This window comes from Zeus faber, assembly GCF_960531495.2.
Source record: "Zeus faber genome assembly, chromosome: 15".
NCBI classification, from domain to species: domain Eukaryota; kingdom Metazoa; phylum Chordata; class Actinopteri; order Zeiformes; family Zeidae; genus Zeus; species Zeus faber.
The window spans coordinates 5306951-5331070 of NC_137194.1; the positions used below are offsets into that span (position 1 = coordinate 5306951).

The 24120-nt window shown below is 46.5% G+C and overlaps 1 protein-coding gene across 2 annotated transcripts; it reads right to left on the reverse strand.

The window, feature by feature from the left end:
* Positions 1 to 24025, reverse strand: atp13a2 (ATPase cation transporting 13A2). Of its 2 annotated transcripts, XM_080015748.1 has the most exons (30): positions 20708 to 20729; positions 20260 to 20340; positions 19431 to 19507; positions 19174 to 19341; positions 18244 to 18302; positions 18018 to 18087; positions 17830 to 17909; positions 14862 to 14939; positions 14694 to 14763; positions 14101 to 14235; positions 13380 to 13446; positions 12478 to 12609; positions 11767 to 11928; positions 10467 to 10577; positions 10246 to 10292; positions 9458 to 9646; positions 8675 to 8881; positions 7272 to 7382; positions 6014 to 6170; positions 5532 to 5643; positions 5302 to 5426; positions 4757 to 4935; positions 3614 to 3706; positions 3419 to 3498; positions 3139 to 3291; positions 2676 to 2772; positions 2139 to 2362; positions 1379 to 1530; positions 1103 to 1275; positions 2 to 1004 (listed from the first exon to the last, which is right to left on the reverse strand). In XM_080015748.1, exons 3-30 carry the CDS (start codon positions 19431 to 19433, stop codon positions 837 to 839), a joined length of 3402 nt encoding a protein of 1133 aa, XP_079871874.1. In that variant the 5' UTR covers positions 19434 to 19507; positions 20260 to 20340; positions 20708 to 20729; the 3' UTR covers positions 2 to 836. The 2 variants fall into 2 exon arrangements, with proteins under 2 accessions (XP_079871873.1, XP_079871874.1); XM_080015747.1 differs by lacking the exons at positions 20260 to 20340; positions 20708 to 20729 and adding an exon at positions 23898 to 24025 and having other exon boundaries at positions 1 to 1004.
* Positions 24026 to 24120: the final 95 nt, after the last annotated feature.

Below are 24120 nucleotides of genomic sequence, written 5' to 3' on the forward strand. Positions count from 1 at the left end.
CCCCCCAAAAAACAATTGCTTGATTGCCATAAGTGGAAAAGGACGTTTCCTTTATCCCGTTCAAAGTATTTAATCAAGTGAAACTAAACGGCTTGACTGCTCCCTGCTTGGATACAGTACGGTATCAAGACAATTCATACATCCACTGGAGTACATGGATTATGTGAGTGGTTTCTGCATTTAAAGACCAGAACTTAATTTATTGTGGAGATCATACACTATAAAATTAATTCTTGAGTTTAAATTTCTCTGGAAATGACAATTATTTTAGAGTGCACATCAAATTGTGATGAGAGAGGAAAAAGTGATTCAGACCTAAAATAGGCAACGACTAGGCCCGTTCATTGTGATGGACCCTTTTCCCAGCAGCCATTTTGATTTGCCCTGGAAAGGTAAAAGCAGCTGAAGTAAATAACTAATTGACAACTAATGTTCCCTTCAACCTCCTGCAACACACCTCAAAAGGTCTGCGGAGAGGGCGAAACGCGGCGAGGCTCAGAGCGGTTTCTGTAGGAACTTGTCTGACACCGTTGACAGGTTGAGTCGCTCATCTCCCGCAGGTTTGATTCCTTCAGATGTTTGGGAACTCCTGTCAGGCGGAACTGCGGCTCCCCCCGCCCCCGGAGTGCGGTTTATGGCTTAACCAGACTGATGTCAGTCTAAGGTGCGTGTCACGCTTCATCCAATTAAAAAAGGCGTATAACATTTATATAAAATAGAAAACAAATTAGTGGGCGTAGTGCACTTTGGTGGAGTGGCGGAGGTGGCTCGGACTCCATCTGCTCCCCCAGCGCAGCGTCCGTGAAGGAAACAAAAAGGAAGGGGTGGAGCGGACGCTAGCTCAGGCCAAAGTCTGTGAAGCAGGCGGAGGCGAACGGCTGGTTGAGCGGCGGCCACGACGGCGACTCGGCCAGCAGGCGGTCCAGGCGCTTGTACTGCTTTTTGGACGGGCGGCTGCCGCGCAGACAGCGCAGGCAGCTCAGCAAGCCGCGGTCGACCATCACCTGCGGGAAGAGCGGACGTCACGTCACCGGTAAGGGGGGGTGGGTTAACTCAACGCCGCCGACTCCCCCGTCGACCCTCCGCCTGCGGACGTACGTACCTCCAGCACGAAGCAGGTGAGGAAGTTGAGGGCGGCCAAGGCCACCAGCAGCATTTTGAAGTTGAGGTCGGGGATGTCGTAGAGCTGCAGCACCTTGCCCAGGACGGGCCCAGGGTGCAGCACCAGCCAACTCATCACGCCGAACAGCACCAGCAGCGAGCACAGGAAGACCACTGGGAGCAGAGGGGAAACAGGGGGCGGTCAAAAAAACAAACAAAAAAACCCCCAAAACTTTTCCCCACAGCTCTCCCACGGCCGACCCATGCGGTGGCTCACCGTTGTGGTACAGGGGCTTCTTGTACGGGTAACCCTTGGTGACCACCACGGCCATGATGATGTACTGGAAGCCCGACAGGGCAAAGACGCTGGTGTCCTCCATGTTGGGCAGGTTGGCCGTCCCGGTCGTGGTGGCGTTGAGGGGAACAAACCTGGACGGCAAAAGGAAAGTACACAGCAGTGGGTCCCCCTCGATCTATCTAAGTCGAACTTCTACCGCTGCAAAGAGGTCACTCGATCAATTATGTCAGGCATCGCTCTGGGCCAACTCTGTTGTATTGATTATTTCTGAGCTCGCTGCTATGGCGACGGGCTAAATTCGCTCAACTTTGACACTTCAGTAGATACTGGATGGGTTACCATTGTTGGTTTCTTCTTCTTTTTTTTTTTTCCCCTCCATCATAAAATAAATGTGAATCTTGTCAAATTTTCACTTCAAAGTGCATCACATTGATGCATTTAGCTGTAAAAATCCTAAAAATAAAGTCGCACCAGAACCCGCCCCCCTAGAGGGTTTGGCGTCAATCACAAGTCCCGTGGGAAACACGGTAACAGAATATAAACAAAACCACATCACTGCTCGTGTCCTAGATCCTTGGTTTGGGAACAAGGAACGGCAGTGTGACTAGTGACATCACAGGATGACATCACAGCCTCCGCCTCAGGAGCTCTGTTGTGATTGGGAAGTAATGTCTGGCATTGAAATGATTTGCAGGGGGGGGGGGGGGGGGGGGGGTCGATCCGCGCGTCGTGTCCTCACCAGTCCTGCGAGGTGGTGATGCACAGCGCCGCCACCTGGCCCAGGACGAGCACGCAGGTGTGCACGAACAGGCTCCCCAGGATGGGCAGCGTCAGCAGGCTGGCCGGGGGCCGCCGGGGGTGCAGGTGCTGGCTGGGGCCCCCGCGCCCCATCACCACGGCCAGCAGCGTCACCAGGGCCATGTCGAAGAACAGGAACTGCAGGTCGCCCAGGTTGGTCTTCATCTGGACACGGAGGGGAGGGGGAGGCGTGAAGTTTCACCGAAACAGTAGAAAAATCAAATTTGTAAAGAACATATGGAGCGTAATAACGAGGGAACATTTAGCACCACCCAACTGAACCTCCACCAATGTGTTGAGACTTGGGACAGGGAGTCGATACCTTTTAATACGTCCTTTCGCGATACGGAGGCCGGTGCTGATGACATTTTACAATCTAAAACGCCCAAATTCTGAAGCTAGCTAAGGGAGCGAGCAGCCAGCAAGCAGGTAGCAAGCAGCCAGCAAGCAGGTTGACTGGGACTGAGCCTCTACTCACCGTGTAGAGGATGAGGACGGAGCAGAACTGGATCAGGCTGTACAGGGCCATGTACCTGAAGAGGCTGAAGGAGGTGACCAGAGAACACCGCCCCTCTCTGCACGGAGGGGAGGAGGAGACAGGAAGGAAACGTCATTTAAGAGGTGAACACTGGATTTGGCCTTTAAGTCAAACACTCCAGATGCATCGAGTGCATTTTGGGATGCTGAAAGCCCCAGGAAGAAGAAGCAGAGTTTGATATTCAAGCTCCATGCTTCAAGCTCAGTGACGGCTGGCGCTACGCCAAATCTAACATCCTTATCCACCCAGCAGGGGGCAAGGGGAGGACGGTGCAGCTGGAGCCGGGAAGCCAGTGAATCCACACTCAAATATGAGAACGGCATCTGCCTCAAATCCACCTCGCATCCATCAAGGTTTACTTCATCACACATCAACTGTTCACCGCGCTGAGTGAGCGGCTCACCTGATGAGCAGTGGAACGCAGCTGATGTTGTTGGACCTGGAGGTGAAGGGAGAGGCCACGGAGGCCTCCGCCTCCGACAGGGACACCCCGACGTCGGCGGCCCTCAGGGCCCCGCAGTCGTTGGCCCCGTCCCCACACATTCCCACGCGGTAGCTACGAGTAGGATCAAAATGAGTTGTTGTGAAAATGATATAGTGTGTGTGTGTGTGTGTGTGTGTGTGCGTGTGTGTGTTTGTGTGTGTGCGCGCACACACGCACGCACGCTTCTGTCAGAACTCACTTGAGGTTCTGGAGCTCCGTCACCAGCTGGGTTTTCTGTTCGGGGGCCATGCGTGCGAAGACCGTGGCCCGCATCAGCACCTGCAGCGACAGTCAAGTCATCAGTCCTCCCATGGCTTGAGGTGTTGGCTGACACTCGGAGGCGCCGCGTCGGAGCTACGCCCACGTGGCTCCAAGTAAAAACGAGGAATCTCACCTTGGGCAGATATTCAGGAAAATGGTCACAGAGGGCAGCGAACGACTTGCCGTTGACGGCCAAGTGATAGGTGACGCCGCTCTGGTACAGGCCCTGTGGGGAAATGAAGAAATAAGTGAAATAAAAAAAACACAATAAAAACACTGTTTAGAAATCATTCAAACCGACAAAAGCATTTGGAACCCAGTTGCACAGATCTCTCATATCAACAAGCGGATAGTTCCCAACCACCGGAGCCGCGAGAAGGCGGGCGGAGGGTGCTGCGTAACGGTGGCGGTCAGCCACGGGTGCGCGGGTGCCGTGGTGGCCACGTAATTCCGAGTTAATTCTCGAAACACAGGGGTGTTTATTTTCGTGACCCAAATAGTCTTTTAATGTAGACGTATTTATTTTCTTCCGTGTGTAACCCCTGTGTTAATTGACTCCGTTTCCTGCTGCCGTTGCTGTTGATGACTTCTTGAAACAACATTTTCCACCCGCGTTCTCACGGGGCCGGTGGCAAATGTGCAGTGGCCCAGCCCGGTCCGCGGCCTGGCGGCTGGGAACCTTTGCACTGGAGGACATTCCAACTCAATCAGCGAGAGGCCAAAGAGGACGCATGTGCTCAGACAATGCGTAAATATTTTTAGAATTTTCAGATACAGATGCAATTTTTATCTTTTTTTTTTTTTAACAAATCGAATAGCATTCGACTATCGAACCATCTTTTAATTATTGGGGGGGGGGGTTTTCGTCATGTCCCGGGAATCTCTCGGCGCGGACAATCCTTCCGCCGTCCGTGTTGGATCCTAGATCTGGACACGAGCACACGTCACTGTCGTGTCTTTGAGACGGCGTGTCACAGCTCCTTCTTGGACGCTAAAACAGTCAGCGCGTTCATGAAGCTGAAACAGTTCTGAGGCGCCGCGACAACGCCACTGAAATAGTCTCCCCCTTCGGCGCCGAAATACTTTCACAGTCGTTGGCATTCCTCCATTTCGGTCTCTTTAAACACAGCCTCTCATTTACAACAGAGTCACGGCACGGTGACTCATCCTGTCGCGCTTGTTTGATTCCGCCGCCCCTCGGTTCTCCTCCGCCCGGATGTTTTTTTAAAAGACGGGAGACCGCGACCGGGGCCATCGCTCGCCGAGGGGCACCCACCCGAGTCAGGACCTCGACGGAGGCCTGCGCGGACGGGGGCCCGCCCTCCCCCAGGTGGAACCTCAGGACCGGCGCGGACTGGGCGCTGGGCGGGGCGGCGTGGACGAAGATCACTCTGTCCTCCGAGCCCACCATCCTGCAGCTCCTGGCGACGTTGACGGCCGTTAAAATGTTGTCTCCTGTCACGGTTAAGGAAGGGTTACTGACATATTCTAATTCTGTAAATATGCCATTCGATTAAGATATTTAAGTTAGTTCCAGGGCATTTTTTTTTTTACCATGTTTATTTGCTTTAAAGAAATCTTAGTTTTAAATGATCTCAATGGGGGACGGACAGAAAAGCCTATGAATGACAAGTTGTGACTAAACCAGCCTTCTAAAGTGACATCAGAGTCATGTGGAACATTTGACCGCGGCCGTTCCTCACCTCGATGCAAGTCAAGATACCGCCGCCCCACTTTCAAGTGACTGTTGAAAGCCAGCGGCTGTACATGGACTCGCATTGAGGAGGAAGGGACATATTCCGTCAAGCGCCCTGCGCTCACCGGTCACCATGACGGTGCGGAGCTGCGCCAGCCTCAGGGTGTGGATGACCTCGGCGCTCTCCGGCTTCACCGGGTTCTTCATCACCAACAGGCCCAGGAAGCACACGTCCCTCTCCACCGCCTCCCTGCGGAGAGACACGGACGCACACCCGGGTTCGGTTCAAGAGGAAAACGGAGTCGCGACGACTCCGACAAGGACTTGATTACAGAGTGGAGGAAAGACGCCCGACCGCTCGACGGTGCTCGGATCGGTCCCGGCGTCCAGCGTTCTGTAGCCCAGCCCGAGCACCCGGAAGCCCTCGCCGGCAAAGTGACGCAGCGTGTCGGAGAACTGTGGCGGCACTGTGACAGCGGCACAAAGAAGGAGGGAAGGACAAAGACGGATGTCGCATCTTTACGACGGTCGGTCATGATTTCACCACCTCGGTCATGGTCAGGAAACACGCCGTATGTGTCTACCATATCTACCCTCACTGTTTGTTAGATTTTAGTTGTTAATGTAATAAAGACACTGTGGGCTTTTGTTTGAAAAATCTCACTCTGAGCACGGCAGGCTTGACTTTCATGTCTTCTCCAGTCTCAAAAGGACATTTCTACCTGTATTTAAGCTCCATTATAATGTGGGTATGAGGGTAAAAAACAAAAAAAAAATATATATTTTTTTTCAATCCTTCATTGACGTGAGGTCTCTAAGATGGAGGCGTTTCCCCACCTGTGTCTCTGAGGCAGAGGCTGGCCACCATCTCTGGCGCTCCTTTGACCAGGGCGACCAGCGGCTGTCCCCCGGGGCCCGCGGCCACCACGCTCATCCTCTGTAGGGACGAGGAGAAGGGGAAGCGCCGCACGATGGCCACCGCCTCGCTCACGCACTTGACGGAGGAGAGGTGGAGAGAAAAGGAGTTATTAGGTACGCAAACAAACCCCACCCCCAATAATAAACACCGTCGACTAGGGCCGAAGGATTAATCAATTTGATTAGGATTTAGATTTGAAGGATGGTGGTATTTTTATAAGCTACGTTTTTCTTTTTCGTTACATTTCTCAAAACAAAAAGGCAGAAAAATCCAGCGACTACTACTTTGGTCAACTGGTGTTGATTATACTCACTATCACTAGCCGTCCATCAATAAAGAGTTGAATAAACAAAAAGGCAATTTTAAACATTTGTAAGTGTTTAACAAAGTTACATCAGGTAATAGTTCTACTAGCTCGTATAACAAAATGACCTGAACTCATCTGTATTCCATTATGACAGATAGTGATTGTGATATGCAGGTCAGTCAGTACACGTACCCCACACAGTACCTGATATATGCTATTTAATACCCCTGTCCTCCTGTGTTGACATGAACCTCCTGCAGGGGGCGTTGCCTCCTGATTTGTACACACACTCCCCAAGACCTCCCAGTCCACCCGATCATCTAACTATGAGAGAAGGAAAGTCCGTCTGTCTGTCTGTCCTTTGATTATCTCGACAACCATTTAATCGGATCTACTTCACACCTTGCCGGGTGAATTTCTTGTGACCCAAGGACGTGCAGTGTCGAATGTGGTGCAATTTGGACACGCAAACACGTGCAATATGAACAAACTTTCAATGAACAGCGAATACCATTTGCTGTTTATTGAAAGTTTATTAATATTAAGCCAGCAGCGGGGCGGGGCTTCAGGGCTCTGTGACTGAGTCACTAAGAGTGTCTTTACCCGGGGTCTGACTTTAACTGGCAGCTTCATCTTCCATTGTGGAACACAGTGCTGAATCATTGACATTTTGTCAAACTGTGCCATTAAAGTGTCTTAGAAAGTCTTACATTTTGAACGAGCGTGCACTAGTCACTTTAAATAAGAAAATAAACAAGAAAAGCAAAATTAAAAAAAAAGTGGCCATGAAAAAAAATCTTAAATTCTATGTATTTGTTCCTCTGCCAACACGACAGAAGGGCATTTTGTTGTGAAGGAGGAACACTCACCACTCCGTTGGGCTGCAGTGCCGCCGCCGGGGGCCTCATGACCGCTAGAACCCGGTGACCTCCGAACTCCGAGTCCAGCGCTGGCCCGTCACCCTCCGGCTCCGTCAGCTCCTACGAGAAAGACACAAAAAAAACAAAAAGAAAAGCGTTTCACCTTTTCTAGGGAGTGGCTGATGGTTGATGAGCCTGAAAGATCAAACAGGGTTTAATTCGGGCAATACAAAATGAAATCCAAGGACCTCCAAGCCAGGCAGAACGATTTGGGAAAATCATCTAATTACGATTTTTTAGATCAAAATTGAGTATGCAATTTTCTTTATAAGTTCCTTATCGTCTGTTTTGTTCACTAAACATAAGCAATAAATCATTCTATGGTGTGACCAACACAACATTAACCCGTGGAGGCATGGACTCCACCAGACTCTGAAGGTGTCCTGTGGTATCTGGCACCAAGACGTGAGCAGCAGATCCTTTAAGTCCTGCAAGTTGTGAGGTGGGGCCTCCATGGATCAGGCTTGTTGTTCCAGCACATCCCACAGATGCTCCATCGGATAGGACCCCCACCCCGCCCATCCACATGATTTAAAAGAAAACGTGATTCATAAGACCAGTCCACCTTCTTCTATTGCTCCATGGTCCAGTTCTGACGCTCATGCGTCCATTGTAGGTGCTTTCAGGGGTGGCCAGGGGTCAGCATGGACACTGACAGCATCACAATTTGGCCCTTGTCAAAGTGGCTCAGATCCTTACGCTTGCCCATTTTTCCTGCTTCCAACACATAAGTTTCAAGAACTGACTGTTCCCTTGCTGCCTAATATATCCCACCCCTTGAGATGAGCAATGTTAATCACTTCACCTGTCAGTGGTTTTAATGTTGTGGCTGATCGGTGTATATTATATATCTATTATATTATTCATCTCATTGTCATCTACTAGTATAAGTGTCTATTTCCAACCATTCTAGAATATATGTACATTTCCCTTTCCCTTGTTGTAAAAATGAATCTGGGAAATTGACAATTTTAAAAACAAGATCAGGGTAAACTTCACAGCTTTTCAATTATCTTTTTTTTTTTTTTTCCCCCCAAGGACTTTTCAAGCACTTCAGAACTGAAATTCCTGAGGAAGAAATTCAAAAACCTCAAGGACCTGGTGAGTACCCTGTGCAAATGTCCAACAATTTGATTATCAAGTGAATTAAGCACATAGGAAAATCCAGCTGCACTGATTGACCAGAATGAGGAAAAACTTGAAAAACATCTACCACCAGGAAGCTACAAAGACAAAACTCAAATCCACTTATTGTGAGCTGTCAATGTGGTTGTTGTTTTTCCAGGACTATCGTACAGACTCTTCCAATATGGTCAGAGTGATAAAGAATCACAATCAAATTAAATTCGTACCCAGCCGGTGGACTCGATCATCTTGAGCTCCAGGGGGTCCCCGAGGGCCTGGCCCTCCAGCAGGGCTACGGTGTGGCAGCACGCCAAGGCGGAGAGCGTGGGACCCGGCGGCAGGAGCCTGGGGTCTGGCACCAGCTCGGAGAAGCCTCCCTTCACGGCTTCCATCACCCCCCACACATCCAGACCCTGCTCCGTCAGAGTCCCCGTCTGGGCAAAGAACACGCCGGTGAATTAAGACCCCAGAAGTTACGTAACACTTAAAGAGAGCAGGTCAGAGAGCGTGTCTTTCATGGGAGCGTGATGGACGCGCGTCAGTTGACATGAAAGGGGGGCGTGGCAGCGAGGGCTCGTCGAGACGCGCTCTGGAACCAGACTCCTTACGATTCGGGGGTTGGGGCAATTAATCCATCAACACCAGGAAAAACCTACTGTGCTATTGTGCACCGCGTCTCATTAAAATCTGTTTTATTGGTGTTTATCTGCGCCAGCGCAGTTTTGTGATGCCGCGCCAACTCTGGGATGTGAACATCCTCTTCAAAGAAGATAAATTATCCACCCATCCATCCATCCATCCACCCATCCATCCATCCACATTAACAACCGTACATCTGAAAAGCAGCAGAAACAACTTTGTGGACACTATAAAACTTTGACTTTAAGTGGGAGAACTTTGGACAATTTTAAAAGAGACAAACACCGTTCCCCCAATTCAAAAGACAAGCGTGTGCGTGTGCGTGCGTGTGCGTGTGAAAAACCTTCCCCTCCAACCCCCGAGGCCCCCACCTTGTCGAAGCAGAACAGTGAGACCTTGCCGCAGACGTTGATGCGCGGCGGGCTGATACAGAAGATGCCATTTTTCTTGAGCCGCCGCTGGGCGTAGATGGTGCCTGTTGTGATGGCGGCGGGCAGGGCGGGAGGCACCACGATGGTCACGATATCCAAGGCCTTGATCACCAGCTGGGAGTGGGTCATCTGGGGGAGGGAGGAGCAGACTGAGACTCATACAGATATATTTTTTAAAAACTGTCCACAGCATTTTAAGTCATTGAAAACAAGGCTTTTGGTAAACCCCTTCCAGGGTGGAGATCTTTCAAAACTCAGTTTTCGTGTATTTGCGTGGACAGGTAAAACAGAGCTTCTTGAAGAACGCTGAAGTCATGACCCCAACTTTTGCATTTGGGCGAGAAACCTTGGAGCGACGGCCGACGACCATTGTGCCGCCTGAGGGGCCGCCATTAAAAGTTTAAAAGTCCCAACTTTAGGAATGGACCGTACAGTGCTGTGTATGAATATTATGATCGCGGCGCACAAGAAGCAGCTCAATACGCATGCTCCTCATGGTCCTCTGTGGTGTTTGACATCAGGTTTTGTGAGATATTATCACCCACTACTGGTCTGGAATGCTTATGTGAGCCTTTTAAATCATTTTTTGCGTTTGTTTTTTTTCAAATTGCATAAAAAATTTTAAATAAATAAAAACAACGGCGTTTTCAGAAAAGTCTGTGGACAGGATCAAAATGAGCGACACCGCTGCATTTGTCCATTAAAAGAACGATGGATGGAACACTCACGTTGGACCTGCTGAGTATCACAAGGCTGTAAATGGTCCCAAACAGAGCTGAGTGAAGAAAGAGAGACGAGAGGAATGACTAAACATCAAAACTGTTTGTTCAAGGTTCATTTTCACGCTCTGCACTAGTACATGGGTGAGAATCTGCTTCAGCTGTTATGTAATGTACAATTTTCTAATTACTAACCACACCCACATAATAATGGGGGGGGTGTCGCTTACCTACGCAGCCCAGGAAGAGCAGGAACTTGGAGGCGTCTCGGTAGAAGCGGAAGTTGATTGGCTGCGGGTAGAGGATGGAGCTAACCAGGTCGCCCTTGGCTGTGAAAAACCCTGAAATGCAAATGAGTGCCGTCATAGTGATGATTATGATATTATAAATATATTTAAGTGTGCGCAAAAGTACAAACCAAATAAACCGGACACTTGATAAGGATAATGATAATAAGTAAGGCCAAGCATCTGCTTAAAGTTGACCTGTTATGCTACAAGTTCATACAGGTCTCTGAGGTCCCTCAAACATGTTTTTGAAGTTTTTTTTGCTGAAAACACTACTCATTTGAGCCATTCTGAATGCCTCCTATCTGAAAACAGGCTGTTTCAGTGGGTAGAGCCACCCCCACCCCCACGTCGATCACTCATATTAGATCGACATGGCTTCATTTAAAAGTTTGTCCCGACTTCAGTTGCCCTGCTCCAGGCTTGTGGGAGACAAGATTCAAGATTCAAGATTTTTTATTTGTCACATACATATACATACTTACATACATATATGCAGTGAAATGTATGCAAGAACATTGCACCGGGACTCTCGCACCCGGGGATTGTTCTTTTTTGTTTGTTGTAGTTTATCCATGTAAATGTCAGAAAATAAAATAAAATAAATATATATGATAAAAAAAAACAACACTATTTTTATTGGTTTTGTTTGGAGAAAAGCACAGCATATCTAATGGAGTAGATGATAATATAAAGAAATCTGTGACGAGCAGAAGTCGTGACGTCGCTGGTGCAGGGAGTAGAAACAAATTTGAAAAGGGAGTGGTCAGAAGCCTGAGTGTTTTGCCCACGTTGTCATTAGTTTACTTCATCATTTGACATTTTGGCCACATATCTAGACATCGAGTAACAGCCGACATCATTCTATATATATATATATATATATATGACAGAAAATAAGGAAAAGCATAACAGGTCTGCTTGAAGATACTAGCTAGCATTTTTCCTAATCATTAGTGGCAGTAAACAACGAGCGCAAAAAATGTTGCGCGTGATTGAAAATAACTAAACTGTATATTCTTGAGCGGTTTATTATTACTTCATTACTCTATTGCTTATTTTATTAATTGTATTTTGTTGAGCTTTTCATGACTTATATTGAATGTAAATATTGTGTATTTAGAGCGTAGCTTCGTAAATTGTGCACTTCACGTTCCCAACTGAGCTGCTGCAATGCCTGAATCAATTAAGTGCTCTCTTGTCTTGTCTTAAAGTCATAGCGGGAGCCGCCCCCCTCCCTCACCTGTGCTGGTGACCACAGCAGTGGCTGTTTCCCCTCCCGAGCCGCCACCCTTGGCCTGGATGAGCTGCGTGCCGCAGAAGAGCATGTGTCTGCGCTGGCTCTCAGAGTCAAACCTGACCTCGCCCACCGCCAGAGGAGTTTTTAGCACCGGGATGCTCTCGCCTGGAAGCAAAAAACAGGTGAGGCAGACGTTAGTGGCCAGGGTTGACACAATCACCTCTGATGGCGGTGAGGGAAAGAATAAGTGTTTGGCTTCTTCATTGTCGGTTTTTCAGTTTTAAAATTTGACTCCAACACAACCTTGCCGGAATATCCACCCTGATTTAAATAAGTTAATAAATAAATATATAAATATAAAGAATAAACCTCCAAGATTTTGTAATTCTTCAAATTTTTATGCATCTTTAAACTAAAGCAATATATAATAATGAAACCCAATAAAAGTTAAATACAATCAAGAACCTCCAAATGCAAACGACTTTACAGAACTTCCCACAAAACCCCAAAAATAGCTATTGTGGAGCCTCTATGTTAATTGTTCATGTGAATAATTTATTCTGTTTTTTTTTTAAATTTATATAAATCAAAAATGTGTTACCAATATTTTTTTTTCTACTTCCATTTTACCGCTCTGTCAGCTTAGAGGCAGCTCCTGCCCTTAAGACGGAGCTGCCTTTGGAACCCGTTTGCACAGAATGTGCTCTGCAGGACCTGTGAGCATGCTCTCGTTGACCATGCACTCCCCGACCAGCAGGGCGGCGTCGCAGGGCAGCAGCATTCCCTCCCTGGGGATCACCAGACAGTCACCCGGCACCAGGTCCACTGAACTCACACACGCCTCCTCTGGGAAGAACAGTAAAATAATAAAACAATTAAAAATAAAAATAAAAAGCTGTACGCACCTGTATGCCCTTTCAAAAAGCAGCACTGTAGTTATTTAACAGGCTAAATTGCGAGCTCGCCAAAAAGAAATGGAATCCTAACTCATTCGGTCAAATGAATGGAGGGTTTTTGGCTTCGTTTCATGGGCCGGAGTCACGCAGCACGACAGTATTTGAGCATTAAGAAGCCTTAACGATTTCCAAATGACCTGAGTGCATGAATCCCCGGATGACCGATGACATAACGCGATGCATCACATTTTCAAACGCCGCTGCATGGTCTCAAGGGTGGTTTATTCCGGTCCCTTCCCTGGCGCCCAAACGGTGGAGCAAGCTCCCCCGCATGTGTCACAACGGCTGAGTCGCTCCCCGTCTTCCGTCTCTCCAGACAGCTGGACCCTACTTGCACTGACCTGTCTACCCCATGAGCGTCACCCCCCACCCCCACTGTCTTACATACTTTCATGACAAAAACCCCTCTTTATCTCTGCTAGTACAACTTGTTTCCAGAGAACTTTAATCTGACTGTGACTGTGACAAATCCTTGGTTCGATATGCTGACAAATGCACTTATTGTAAGTCACTTTGAACAAAAGCGTCTGATCGATGATGTAACACAACTTTTTTTTAAGCATTATTCCCCCCCCCCACCCAAAAAAACAAATCAAATCCATTTTCAATGTGATCGCTATCAATGAAAATAAAATCTTTAGTCTCGTGGTGGAAACGCACCCCCGGAGCTCCTGCGTACGGTGACATTGGAGATCAGCTGAGCCATGCTGCGCAGAGTGGTGCTTTGCTGCGGAACCGGGGACAAGATAGTTTGTGTTAGCGCCAAACACTGAGATCACAAATATATAAGAGAAGATATATTTATACGCAGCAGTTAGCGCTGGGTCGCTCGCGAGCGATTTGTCCTTTTTGACGGAATCCCCGACGCGAACGAAAAACAAACTGAATCCTCGGCCAAAACGACCCGTTCGTTTGGGTCTCGGACGACCGCCAACGAACCTAAAGAACCGGCGGAAATAGTTCAGAACTGTTTCCCACAGTTCTTGTTCCTTCAATTCCTTCATCGGTTCCCTCTTCAGTCGTTTGGGTCAGGATGCTGTTGTTTCAGCGCGTGCAACACGGTATGGTGTTGTGCATGATCCCACTTACACTTGGAAACTTTGACATTTGAGTAGAAGTAAAAATCGTTGTCAGGTTAAATTGTTCATTAAATAATTTTTTCAGTGTTCTTAATTTTTATTTTAGATCGTTTAGATTTAAACGCCGTATTGATTCAAAACACGACGCAACATTTAATTGTCAAATACAGGCCGTCTTTTACGCGACGGTCGGCAGCCACGGAGCGTCAAACTTGTCTCGACATCGTTACACGCCGGCTTCCTGCGCCGGGTCGGGCTGCACGGAGGGATTCAGGAACATAAACGTCGGCCGCCAGGCTCACCTTGCGGGTCTCGTACAGAGAGATGCTGATCGAGAGGAAGGAGATGAGGAAGATGCACGAGGCATAGTAGTAGTATTCATCCACTATCCACAAGGTAATGCTGAACACTTGGAACACGTAGAATGGATTGAGAACCTAGGGCCAGACAGACAGACAGACAGACAGACAGCATGTGAAATGTAAAATCTAACACATGTTCCGCCGCTGCTGTTCAAGACAAAATACTTAAAATTAATAAATACTTACTGCACATATTTGTATATACAAATAGCCTATCCCATATACATAACTCTATTCCCTTCTATTTTGTACCCCTACTTTGTAATATCTTTGAGTCTAATTTTATTTTATTTTTATTTTATTTATATTATTCTATTCTATTCACCAACTGCATTGCGTTTTAGGAATCAGTTAGTTTCTAGGTAGGTTTAGGTTAGCTATTATGTTCGGTTTAGTAACTATTGTGCATAATTTCCGGGGTGCGTTGCAGAGACATTTCACTGCATACATGTATGAAAGAATGTATACTGTATGTATGTGACAAGTAAACCTCTTGAATCAAAATGTGTCGACTTGTCCCGCTCCGCCCTCACCTCCTCGACGAGCAGCTTGGTGTAGGACTTGACCGGCACGTCGATGAGGTTGGACCCGTAGACCTGCCTCCTGAAACGACCGACGGGGACGGACAACTCGTTAGCAAACAGGACAGCTCTGGTTCAACGCTCACGGGCAGCGGCGCCGCTCGCCCATCGTTCCGCTACCTGGTGCTCTGCTCCCGGTGACTCAGGCCCTTTCGGAAGCGGTGCAGGTCGTTGCACGTCCAGTCCTCGTTGAGGACGCTGCGGGGACAACGCAAAAGGAATCGATTGGTACAGTTAAGTAGAAAAAGTGAGTGTGTGTGTGTGTGTGTGGGGGGGGAGACGACATTTGACTATTTGTAGTGACAGTAAACTTGGTGGTGGTCAGTTATTTGACGATGGTCGAAGAGAAATGGGACTCTTACGTTGGATAAGCACATGCCATCCTAAATGAAGGGGAGGCTTATTTAACAATTCAGTCAAAACAACCCCTCTGCGTGGACCCCCACGGTAACCGCATGGATTAGTGGACGAATTACTCATAAATCCAATTTTCTTACAACTCAAGAGTTATGGCCCAAATCAGGTCATTCCCATCTTTTTGGGATTTGGAATGAGTGGTTCGCGCACTGCGTTCCTCAAGTCTTGGTTACTGCAATGTTTTGTTGGTTTTTTTGGGTTGTTTTTTTTTTTTTTTGCATCAACGGGCCTCCACCCATCGTTTGCGGCCGGGGCAAAACGCTGCGGCTAGAGACGACACTGCCCGATATTAGAATCTCTGCACCTCCTGCTTCCTAGTCATCTTAGAATTAATTTGTTTAATTTGCATATTTCAAATACAGTTCTGCATTGTTCACTTTCCATCATTACCATTCATTATTTTCTTACTCATTCAATAAGTTCTCAATTTTCTTTTTCCTCAGTCTTTTATATAAAATGTTGGTTCCCATTATAACTGTTCGTAGCAGAACCTTTACTCCTGAGAAACTTACCACTCCGCTGCAGCTTCTCACCGTGCTAAAATCGGCCCAGCAGAGCAAACATGAGCTTTAAAAAAAAAAAAAAAAAAAAAAAAAAAAAAAAAAACACGTTTAACCTAATTTTCCAAAGCGGAAAACTCACATCTCAGCGTATCTTGACTGTATTTGACCATGTTTTGAATAATAATAATAATATCCTATTTTATTTGGGGCTCATTTTTGTCCAGAGTGTGTTAGCATGGATGGAGAAAACGAGCTGATTCAGCTCTGATAAAATGCGCGGTTTGTGACCATTTTCTGGTATAACATAAAAATACAGTAAGATAATATTGTGAGCTTCCTATTTTCTAAAAGGAGGCTCAAACGTACGTGCCATTGGACTGCACTGAAGTACAGTGAGAAGCTGGAGCAGAGTAGTAAGTTCCTCAATAGTTGAAAAATGCCCAAAGCTGTCTTTTGACACTGTTGTCATACCGCATTTAGCCAGCAAACTCAACCATCTGGTTTTCTTTGATGTCTACTTACACCGTGTTACAAATAATTATGCAAATTGGATTTAAGGGTCCTAAACATTACATTTTTTTGATTTTCAATTAAACTCATGGATGGTATTGTGTCTCAGGGCTCTTTGAATCACTGAAATCAATCCCATACACCTGTGATAATTAGTTTGCCAGGTGAGCCCGATTCAAGGAAAACTACTTAAGAAGGACGTTCCACATTATTAAGCAGCCACAGGTTTCAAGCAGCACAGGAAAGAAAAAGGTTCTCTCTGCTGCCGAAAAGCCTCAAATAGTGCAATGCCTTGGACAAAGTATGAAAACATTAGATATTTCACGAAAACTTAAGTGTGATTATCGTACTGTGAAGAGATTTGTGGCTGATTCAGAGCACAGACGGGTTGGTGCAGATAAAGGCAGAATGAGGAAGCTTTCTGCCAGACAAATTCATCCGATTTAAAAGAGCAGCTGCTAAAATGCCGTTACAAAGCAACAAACAGGTATTTGAAGCTGCTGGTGCCTCTGGAGTCCCACCAACCTCAAGGTGTAGGATCCTCCAGAGGCTTGCAGTTGTGCATAAAGCTACTATTGGGCCCCCCCTAAGCAATGCTCACAAGCAGAAACGGTTGCAGGGGGCCCAGAAATACATGAAGACTCATTTTCAAACAGTCTTGTTTACTGATGAGTGCCGTGCAACCCTGGATGGTGCAGATGGATGGAGTAGTGGATGGTTGGTGGATGGCCACCATGTCCCAACAAGGCTGCCACGTCAGCAAGGAGGTGGCGGAGTCATGTTTTGGGCTGGAATCATGGGGAGAGCGCTGGTAGGCCCCTTTAGGGCCCCTGAAGGTGTGAAAATGACCTCTGCAAAGTATATAGAGTTTGTGACTGAGCACTTTCTTCCATGGTACAAAAAGAAGAACCGGGCCGTCCGTAGCAAAATCATCTTCATGCCTGACAATGCACCATCTCATGCTGCAAAGAATACCTCTGTGTCATTGGCTGCTATGGGCATAAAAGGAGAGAAACTCATGGTGTGGCCCCCATCCTCCCCTGACCTCAACCCTATTGAGAACCTTTGGAGCATCCTCAAGCAAAAGATCTATGAGGGTGGAGGCAGTTCAAAACAGCTCTGGCTGTTCTGACATCCTGCAATGAAATTCAAGCAGAAACTCTCCAAAAACTCACAAGTTCAATGGAGGCAAGAATTGTGAAGGTGATATCAAAGAAGGCTCCTATGTTCACATGGAACTTGGCCTGTTAAGATGTTTTTGATTGAAATAGCTTTTGATTTCAGTAAATATGGCCTCCTAATGCTGCACATTCAACAAATGACCATTTTCAATTCTTTACAACCTATAAAATGTTTTGAAACTCTGTTGTGCATAATAAATTGGAACAGTGAGTTTAGTTTTTTTTATTTTTGAAAAAAATACTGTTATCAGGGAGGTTTGTTCAATAACATTCAAATTATACCCTAACGGTTGATGACTTGAAAATTATACTGTCATTTGCGTCGACTATTTAGGAAAATCTGAGAAAAATATAAATTGCATAATAATTTGGAACGCGGTGTAGAGGTTAGAGAAACAGGTTTGATGATTTCCAACAGCTCCACAACGGTAGTGTCAACTCCTCGGGGACAACCAATTTCCATCAGCTCCACAGTACCTTACGCGGCAGAAGGATCCTTTCCGGGCCAGCCAGACGAAGCGAAGCCCCTCAAACAGGTAGTAGCGCAACAGCGTTTTCTGCGAGGGGAGGGGGAACCGGTGACCAATGGCATCCCAAGGAGCGAGGCGCCCATTTCAGCACCCATCTCTGGGCCGGCGCCCAAGCCATTAGGGTGGTTCCCTTACCTTCTCCTCGTGGAGCTGGACCGTGTCTCGCCACTCGCCACTTTCCTCCGCATCCAGCGCCAGCTCAGCACTGAACAGGAAGAGGAACCGCGTTGAGATGAGCGGGCAGCATCATTCCCACTCAGAGCTTTATCTTAAAATCCCCAGATTTTTATTTTTTTTTATTTTTTTTTTAAATGGATGCTGTCAGAGGAAATAAAGAATAAAAAAAAGACGTGCTACTGACCTGCCCTCGTCGACCTCCTCTGCGAGGACCTCCACCACATACTGGTGCCCGCAATTGTCCTGATGGAAGTCACCAGGACAAATAAATACACACACCCGACATTAAATCGCCATTTCAGACCGCATGCAGGTAACGATTCTAAGTACATTTTGAACTTCAACAACCTTACTTGATTTAAACTTTACACATGGCTACCCAAATGCTTAGTACTTAAATCTAGGCTCAAAATGTTTATATTATATTTAAGAAGAAGAATCCTTTTTATACGTCACAAAGAAACACACACCACAACACATGCACTCACCCAGTGATGGTGACCAACACACACACACACACTTCAATGGTGGCCGGTGAAATGAGGTCTCTGCTTCAGAGTGTGTATAATCAACCAGTTTTAAATTCACTTTAACCATTTTATCTTTGTTATTATTTTGTCTGTTTTGTTGTGTGTAGTAAACCGTCTCACTGAGTTTCTAGTGCCGTTAAGAGTCCCAACAAGCAAGGTGGGTGCGGGTTCGAATCCCGCCATATTTGAGAGTCTAGCCCTGTGTTGCCATCATCCTGGGAAGGATAAGATAATACAATATGTTTTTAGGATGAACAGAAATCCACCCTGGGAGGCATCTAGGATGAAAAAACTAGGGCTGTACCCAAATCCAAATTTTATCAGTCTAATCAGATTCAGCTGTTCAATTATAATGTAATCATAGAGTGAACAAACAACATTTTATTGTGTCTTCGGGATGTTCCGGGACAGTGGTGGAGAAGAAAAAAAAAACATTCAAATAAATAAAAAGAGTTTGACCAGGAGCTCTGCCCTTGTGTATGAAACGTGCCAGACGCCTAAGAAGATGCGATAAACCCGTGAGGGGAAATATTGTTTCCGTTCAGCCGAGCGTAGGGAAGCGTTAAGTGTCCTGGATCCCTCACCCGGAGCAGCAGGACGTCCGCCAAAGCCAGGGGGCAGGATCTGCAGCGGGCGACCACGGCGAGCCGCTGGCGCCAGCGGAACAGGATCAGGAGGAGGCCGAGGGACAGGGCGGCCCCCAGACGACACAGCCACACTCGCCAGCGCACCCGCCTGTAACCCTGCACGTCCTGAGAGCGACCGCAGCCGTCGGGTCGGTGATTAGTACCGATCGGAAGAGGGGTGGGTAAAAAAAAGATGGAAGAAGGACAAAACGTACCATGTGTGAGTCCGGATGGAGGAGTTTGTACCTGGGACAGGGCGAGGGAAGCCCACTCTGAGGCTCTGGCAAACTACCTGGGAGAGGGAAAAACAATGACAAATAATAATAAATAAATAAAAAGGTCGAACACTGTGCTATTCCTCTGTTTCACACCGGGGGTGTGATACTGCCATCCACTGAATCAACCACACACACACACACACACACACACACACACACACACACACACACACACACACACACACACACACACACACACACACACACACACACACACACACACACACACACACACACACACACACACACACACACGTCATCGTCTCCTTCTACCCATGTTCTTTTATAGTGGGATCTCCGGTACCACTGCCGTATTTAAATCCCGATTGTCGTAAAACAAATAATTCCGAAAAAACGTCTTACGTCCGCCGCCCGAGGGAACACGTTGTAACACTCGCAAATTGAAGTTCGGAGGAAATTGCGTGGCGAGGAGGAGGAGGAGGAGGAGGAGGAGGGCAACACCAGCGCATCCTCTAGAACAAAGTTTTACTTTCGGTTTCGGCTAATTCCAAAAAAAATAAATAAAACGAAGCCCCCAAACGGACGCCGCTCACTTCCGGTTTCTCCCTCCCCCCTGAAAACAAATGGATTCTAAAATGTCTTTCCTTTCCCGACAAAAGTCTCTTGAGTTAAAACTGCGGAAGAGAGAATGAATGGCGTCGCTTACCATCGATTTTATTTCTTGTTTTTTTTTTTTTTTTTCCTAATTGCGAGTCGCGCCGTGGAAATCGGGTCGAGTCCCACCTGTCGCGTCGCGGCCGCCTACCTGTACGCTGCGTGTCTCAAGGGTAGGAGCCGCGGCCCCGGACTCGGCCCGCGGAGGGGTTCCGACGGAGGGGTCCCTTTTCTTTTTTTTATAAAAATAATGTTTTCATTCAAATATTCACATTTCAAAAATTGTTATTGCCACTTGGATACCATACCAAAAAAATTAAACAAAAAGTATAAAATTATAATACTGTATAAGAAAAAAAGAATTGGTGTGAGTAATTATTACAGCTACAGCTGAATCCATTGCAGATTAGTTTAAGTCTTTATATTATTAGAGTCAATGTAGTCTATCTTATTCATAAAATGAAAAAAAAAAGTAAAATAAAAAACTTTTTCATGAAGACATTCATCTTCATTGGTGCTGGGTAAAAAATACAAAAAAATTTGCCACCGGTACCAATAGCAAAATGATACCGATACCAATAGAGTACTTCTTTCAGTACCTTTTTTTCCCCCTACAATAACCATCATGTCCATGTCAATGGATGCCACCACTCCTCCCCTTCCAAATTATTTTTACACTAAAGAAACAAGAAGAAAGAAACAGTCTTTATTTACCACGCAACACACCACTCTACAACACATGCTTGCACACACACACACATGCACATGCACATGCTTTCTGATGGTGGCCGGTGAAATGGATTCTCTGCTTTTGACCCATCCTGGCTTGTCCTTCCTCCGGGGGCACAGCCAGGAGCAGTGGGCAGCATACGTGGACGCGCCCGGGGACCAGATGATAAATGTCCATCACTGGTCAGACAATGATGGGTGCATGTTTTTGGTGGGGGTCCTTACTGACGGGAGGTGGAGGAAACCCCATGTGCGCACGGGGAGAACATGCAAACTCCACACAGAAAGGCTCCTATTTGGGAGATAACCCGCCGGAGCACGGTGCCAACAGCACCCCAGGCGGGAATCGAACCCAGGACCTTCTTGCTGTGAGGCAGCAGTGCAATGCACTGCGCCACCGTGCCACTAAAACATTTGGAAAGTGTTAAATTATTTAAATTTTTATTATATAACTGTACAAGACTGTACTGTGAAGTATTTGCATGGTGTCATTTCAACAAATAGCCAGTATAGGAGGAACGATTACATAAGGAAAACATCTTTCACTGTGCATATTGACACCTGGCTGTTGTTTCAACACAGAATTGAAAAATTGTGAATTATGTTTCTAATTAGTTGAGGAGACAAGAAAATCAGCTTTTAGTGGCAGCCTAATTAATGTTCACAACCTCTAACAACTAAGCATGGACTGGTATAGTTTGACTGGAGAGGTTTCGATACTACCTGGTATTGGGTCTTCGTAGATAACTTAAAATGTATTGAGTATCAATACCCAGCCTTAATCTTCAGTCATTTCAGTCAAGGGAGGTTTAGGTGAATTTCATGTATTTGATTACAACTTTGTTTGCATGAAAGAGTGTCTACTGCCACCAGGGTTTTACAGAAATGAAACACAAATAGTCCTGTGTTTTCCTTCTTCTTTTTTCCCCCCTTTTACTATAAAGCAGCCAAGGCAGAGTTCAGCCGGGTCACAGAGAATGTATCCCAAACGTTTTCATATTTCACACAGACTGTTTGGAATGTGACAAATACTGAATGCTTTTTTTTTTTTTTTTTTTTTTTTTAAACCTGCCTTATAGGCCAAGTTTCAGTTTCAGTTACTTTTTCGTTACAGCCAGCTTGTCAAGCAGCACTCCATCAACTTTAATTTAAGGACATGTCAAATGGGAATGAAATGCCTGTGCAGCACGGTAGCCAAGTCCCATTTCCCATCCCAAGCAGGGAGTGAACGGGTTATGTTTGAGTCGTTTCATTAATGTGCCGTAGTAGATCAACCTTACTGCCGTCTGCTTGACTACAGGCTTATCCATGATCAAGGCTGGTGGTTTGATATCACCATGTCCCCCTTTTCCACGACAAGGCAAAAACACAACATCCAACCTGACCTTCTGAGCCATTCAGAAAACTGGCATTCTTGTAACTTGAAACCTCTCATTTGTTCTTACCACACCTAACTATGTTTTCTTAACTCCTTGGGGAATTTCAGACTTTTCAACATCAGCAGTATTTGGCTCGTAAATAGTTATTGATGCCAGAAACAAAATCACGACCACCGGGCGGCGAGATGCACCTGGAATTAGGAGAACTGAAAAGAGAAGGAGCACAAGCGCCAACCTCCTGACCTGTGCTCGTCTGAAGACCCACAAAACAGTCAAAATAAGGGAAATTCCTCAGTTCTGCCAACTTCAGCAGAATCCACGTCGCACTTTGCAACATTTTGAAAGTGGGGCTGAAAGGGAACGACTGGTCGTGGAAAAAAAATAAAAATAAAAATGTTTTAAAAAGACACAAGACAGTCATCTGAGCTGAAGAGGCAAAAAAACAAAAAACAGTCTGCCTCTGGCCTGTGTGCTGAAGCTAAAGTGTGAGGAAACACTACTTTCACCTAAACACAAAGGACCATGCATAGGGTCAATCCCAATGCTAAGACAATACAAATATCCACAAAGCAATGAATAGATCAGTACTGCAATTTTGGAACACGACACTAAACTTTTATATTCATTGTATCATTAACCTTAATGTGCCAAGGAACTCAAGTCAAAATACTGATTAACTCCAACTTACCAATAACAATATGCATAACCCACGAATGAAACCACGTGACTCTGTCAAACGTCTTCCTTGTCGCCGACTAGTCTGACCTGCACGGAGCTCTCCTCCAAACGGTCGTGTTTATGTTAACATGCCACGACGCAGCACGTTCCTATCTTTACTGGCCTGTAAAAGACACTGTTATGTTGCCCCTGCGTTAAGCGGGCGGGGCAGCTTGTCGCGTTATCGTAACAACCTTTATTTTTTAGAGCTTGTAGCGCCATAATCACCGGAAGTCATGCCACTCCACTGCACATGTATAGGTTTGTGACAAATAACCTCTCGAATCTTGAGCATCACCTTTCATGCACACCGTGCAGCTCAAAGTGCTTAGAAGGAAGTCAAATAGTGCAATTAAAACCAAAATGCCATGCATATTTAACCCTAACTGAAAGGGTATTATAATTATTATGGTACTTGTAGTCTGTTGATGAAACTGTTTTTCGCTTCTGTATTCGTATGTGTCCGCTACCAAAATAAATCTCCCTCTCTCTCATCCTGATGGTCATATCACCAAACCGGCTTCCCTTCTCCCTCGTGGAATGAAACCCAAACACAGCTGCACTTCATTCGCGCCCACATCAGAAATATTAACAGTTAAGTAACAACAATACAGATAGAACCAAACTGCCAACGAGCCATGAACCTAAAACTGTTCTTAAAATACTGTTTTGGGGGGGGAAAAAAAATAAAAATAAAGAATGCCAGCTGAGAATGAACGTACCGATAAAACAAAAACAGAACGGTCAATACACAACAACCGAAAAAAAAACAAAAAACGACGTAAACGCGGGTAAACTTTCCGCACCAGACGCGCTGACAGCAAGCATCGTTAGCTCAATTAAGCTAAAACAAATAATAATAATAATAATAACAATAATAACAACAACATTCCAAAAAGCGACGCGCGCCTCCCGCCGCGGCGCGACGGATCGGCGTCACCGAGCGGATCGGAAGCGCCCTTACCTCGCCTGCCCATGGTTTAGTCACCGTGACCGTCCTCAGACAACCGACGCCGACACCATTACGCATGACGACTCGTCCAAGGAGGGGACTCGTTCCGCTGCTCGGCGCCGCACGCCGAAGGGTTAACGAGCCGGCGCACCGCTACGGGAAGCCGCGGAGTCCAAAACGGCGCCGCTCGCTTGGCACGAGATCGGGTCGCGTCCCCCTGACGAACGGGGACGCG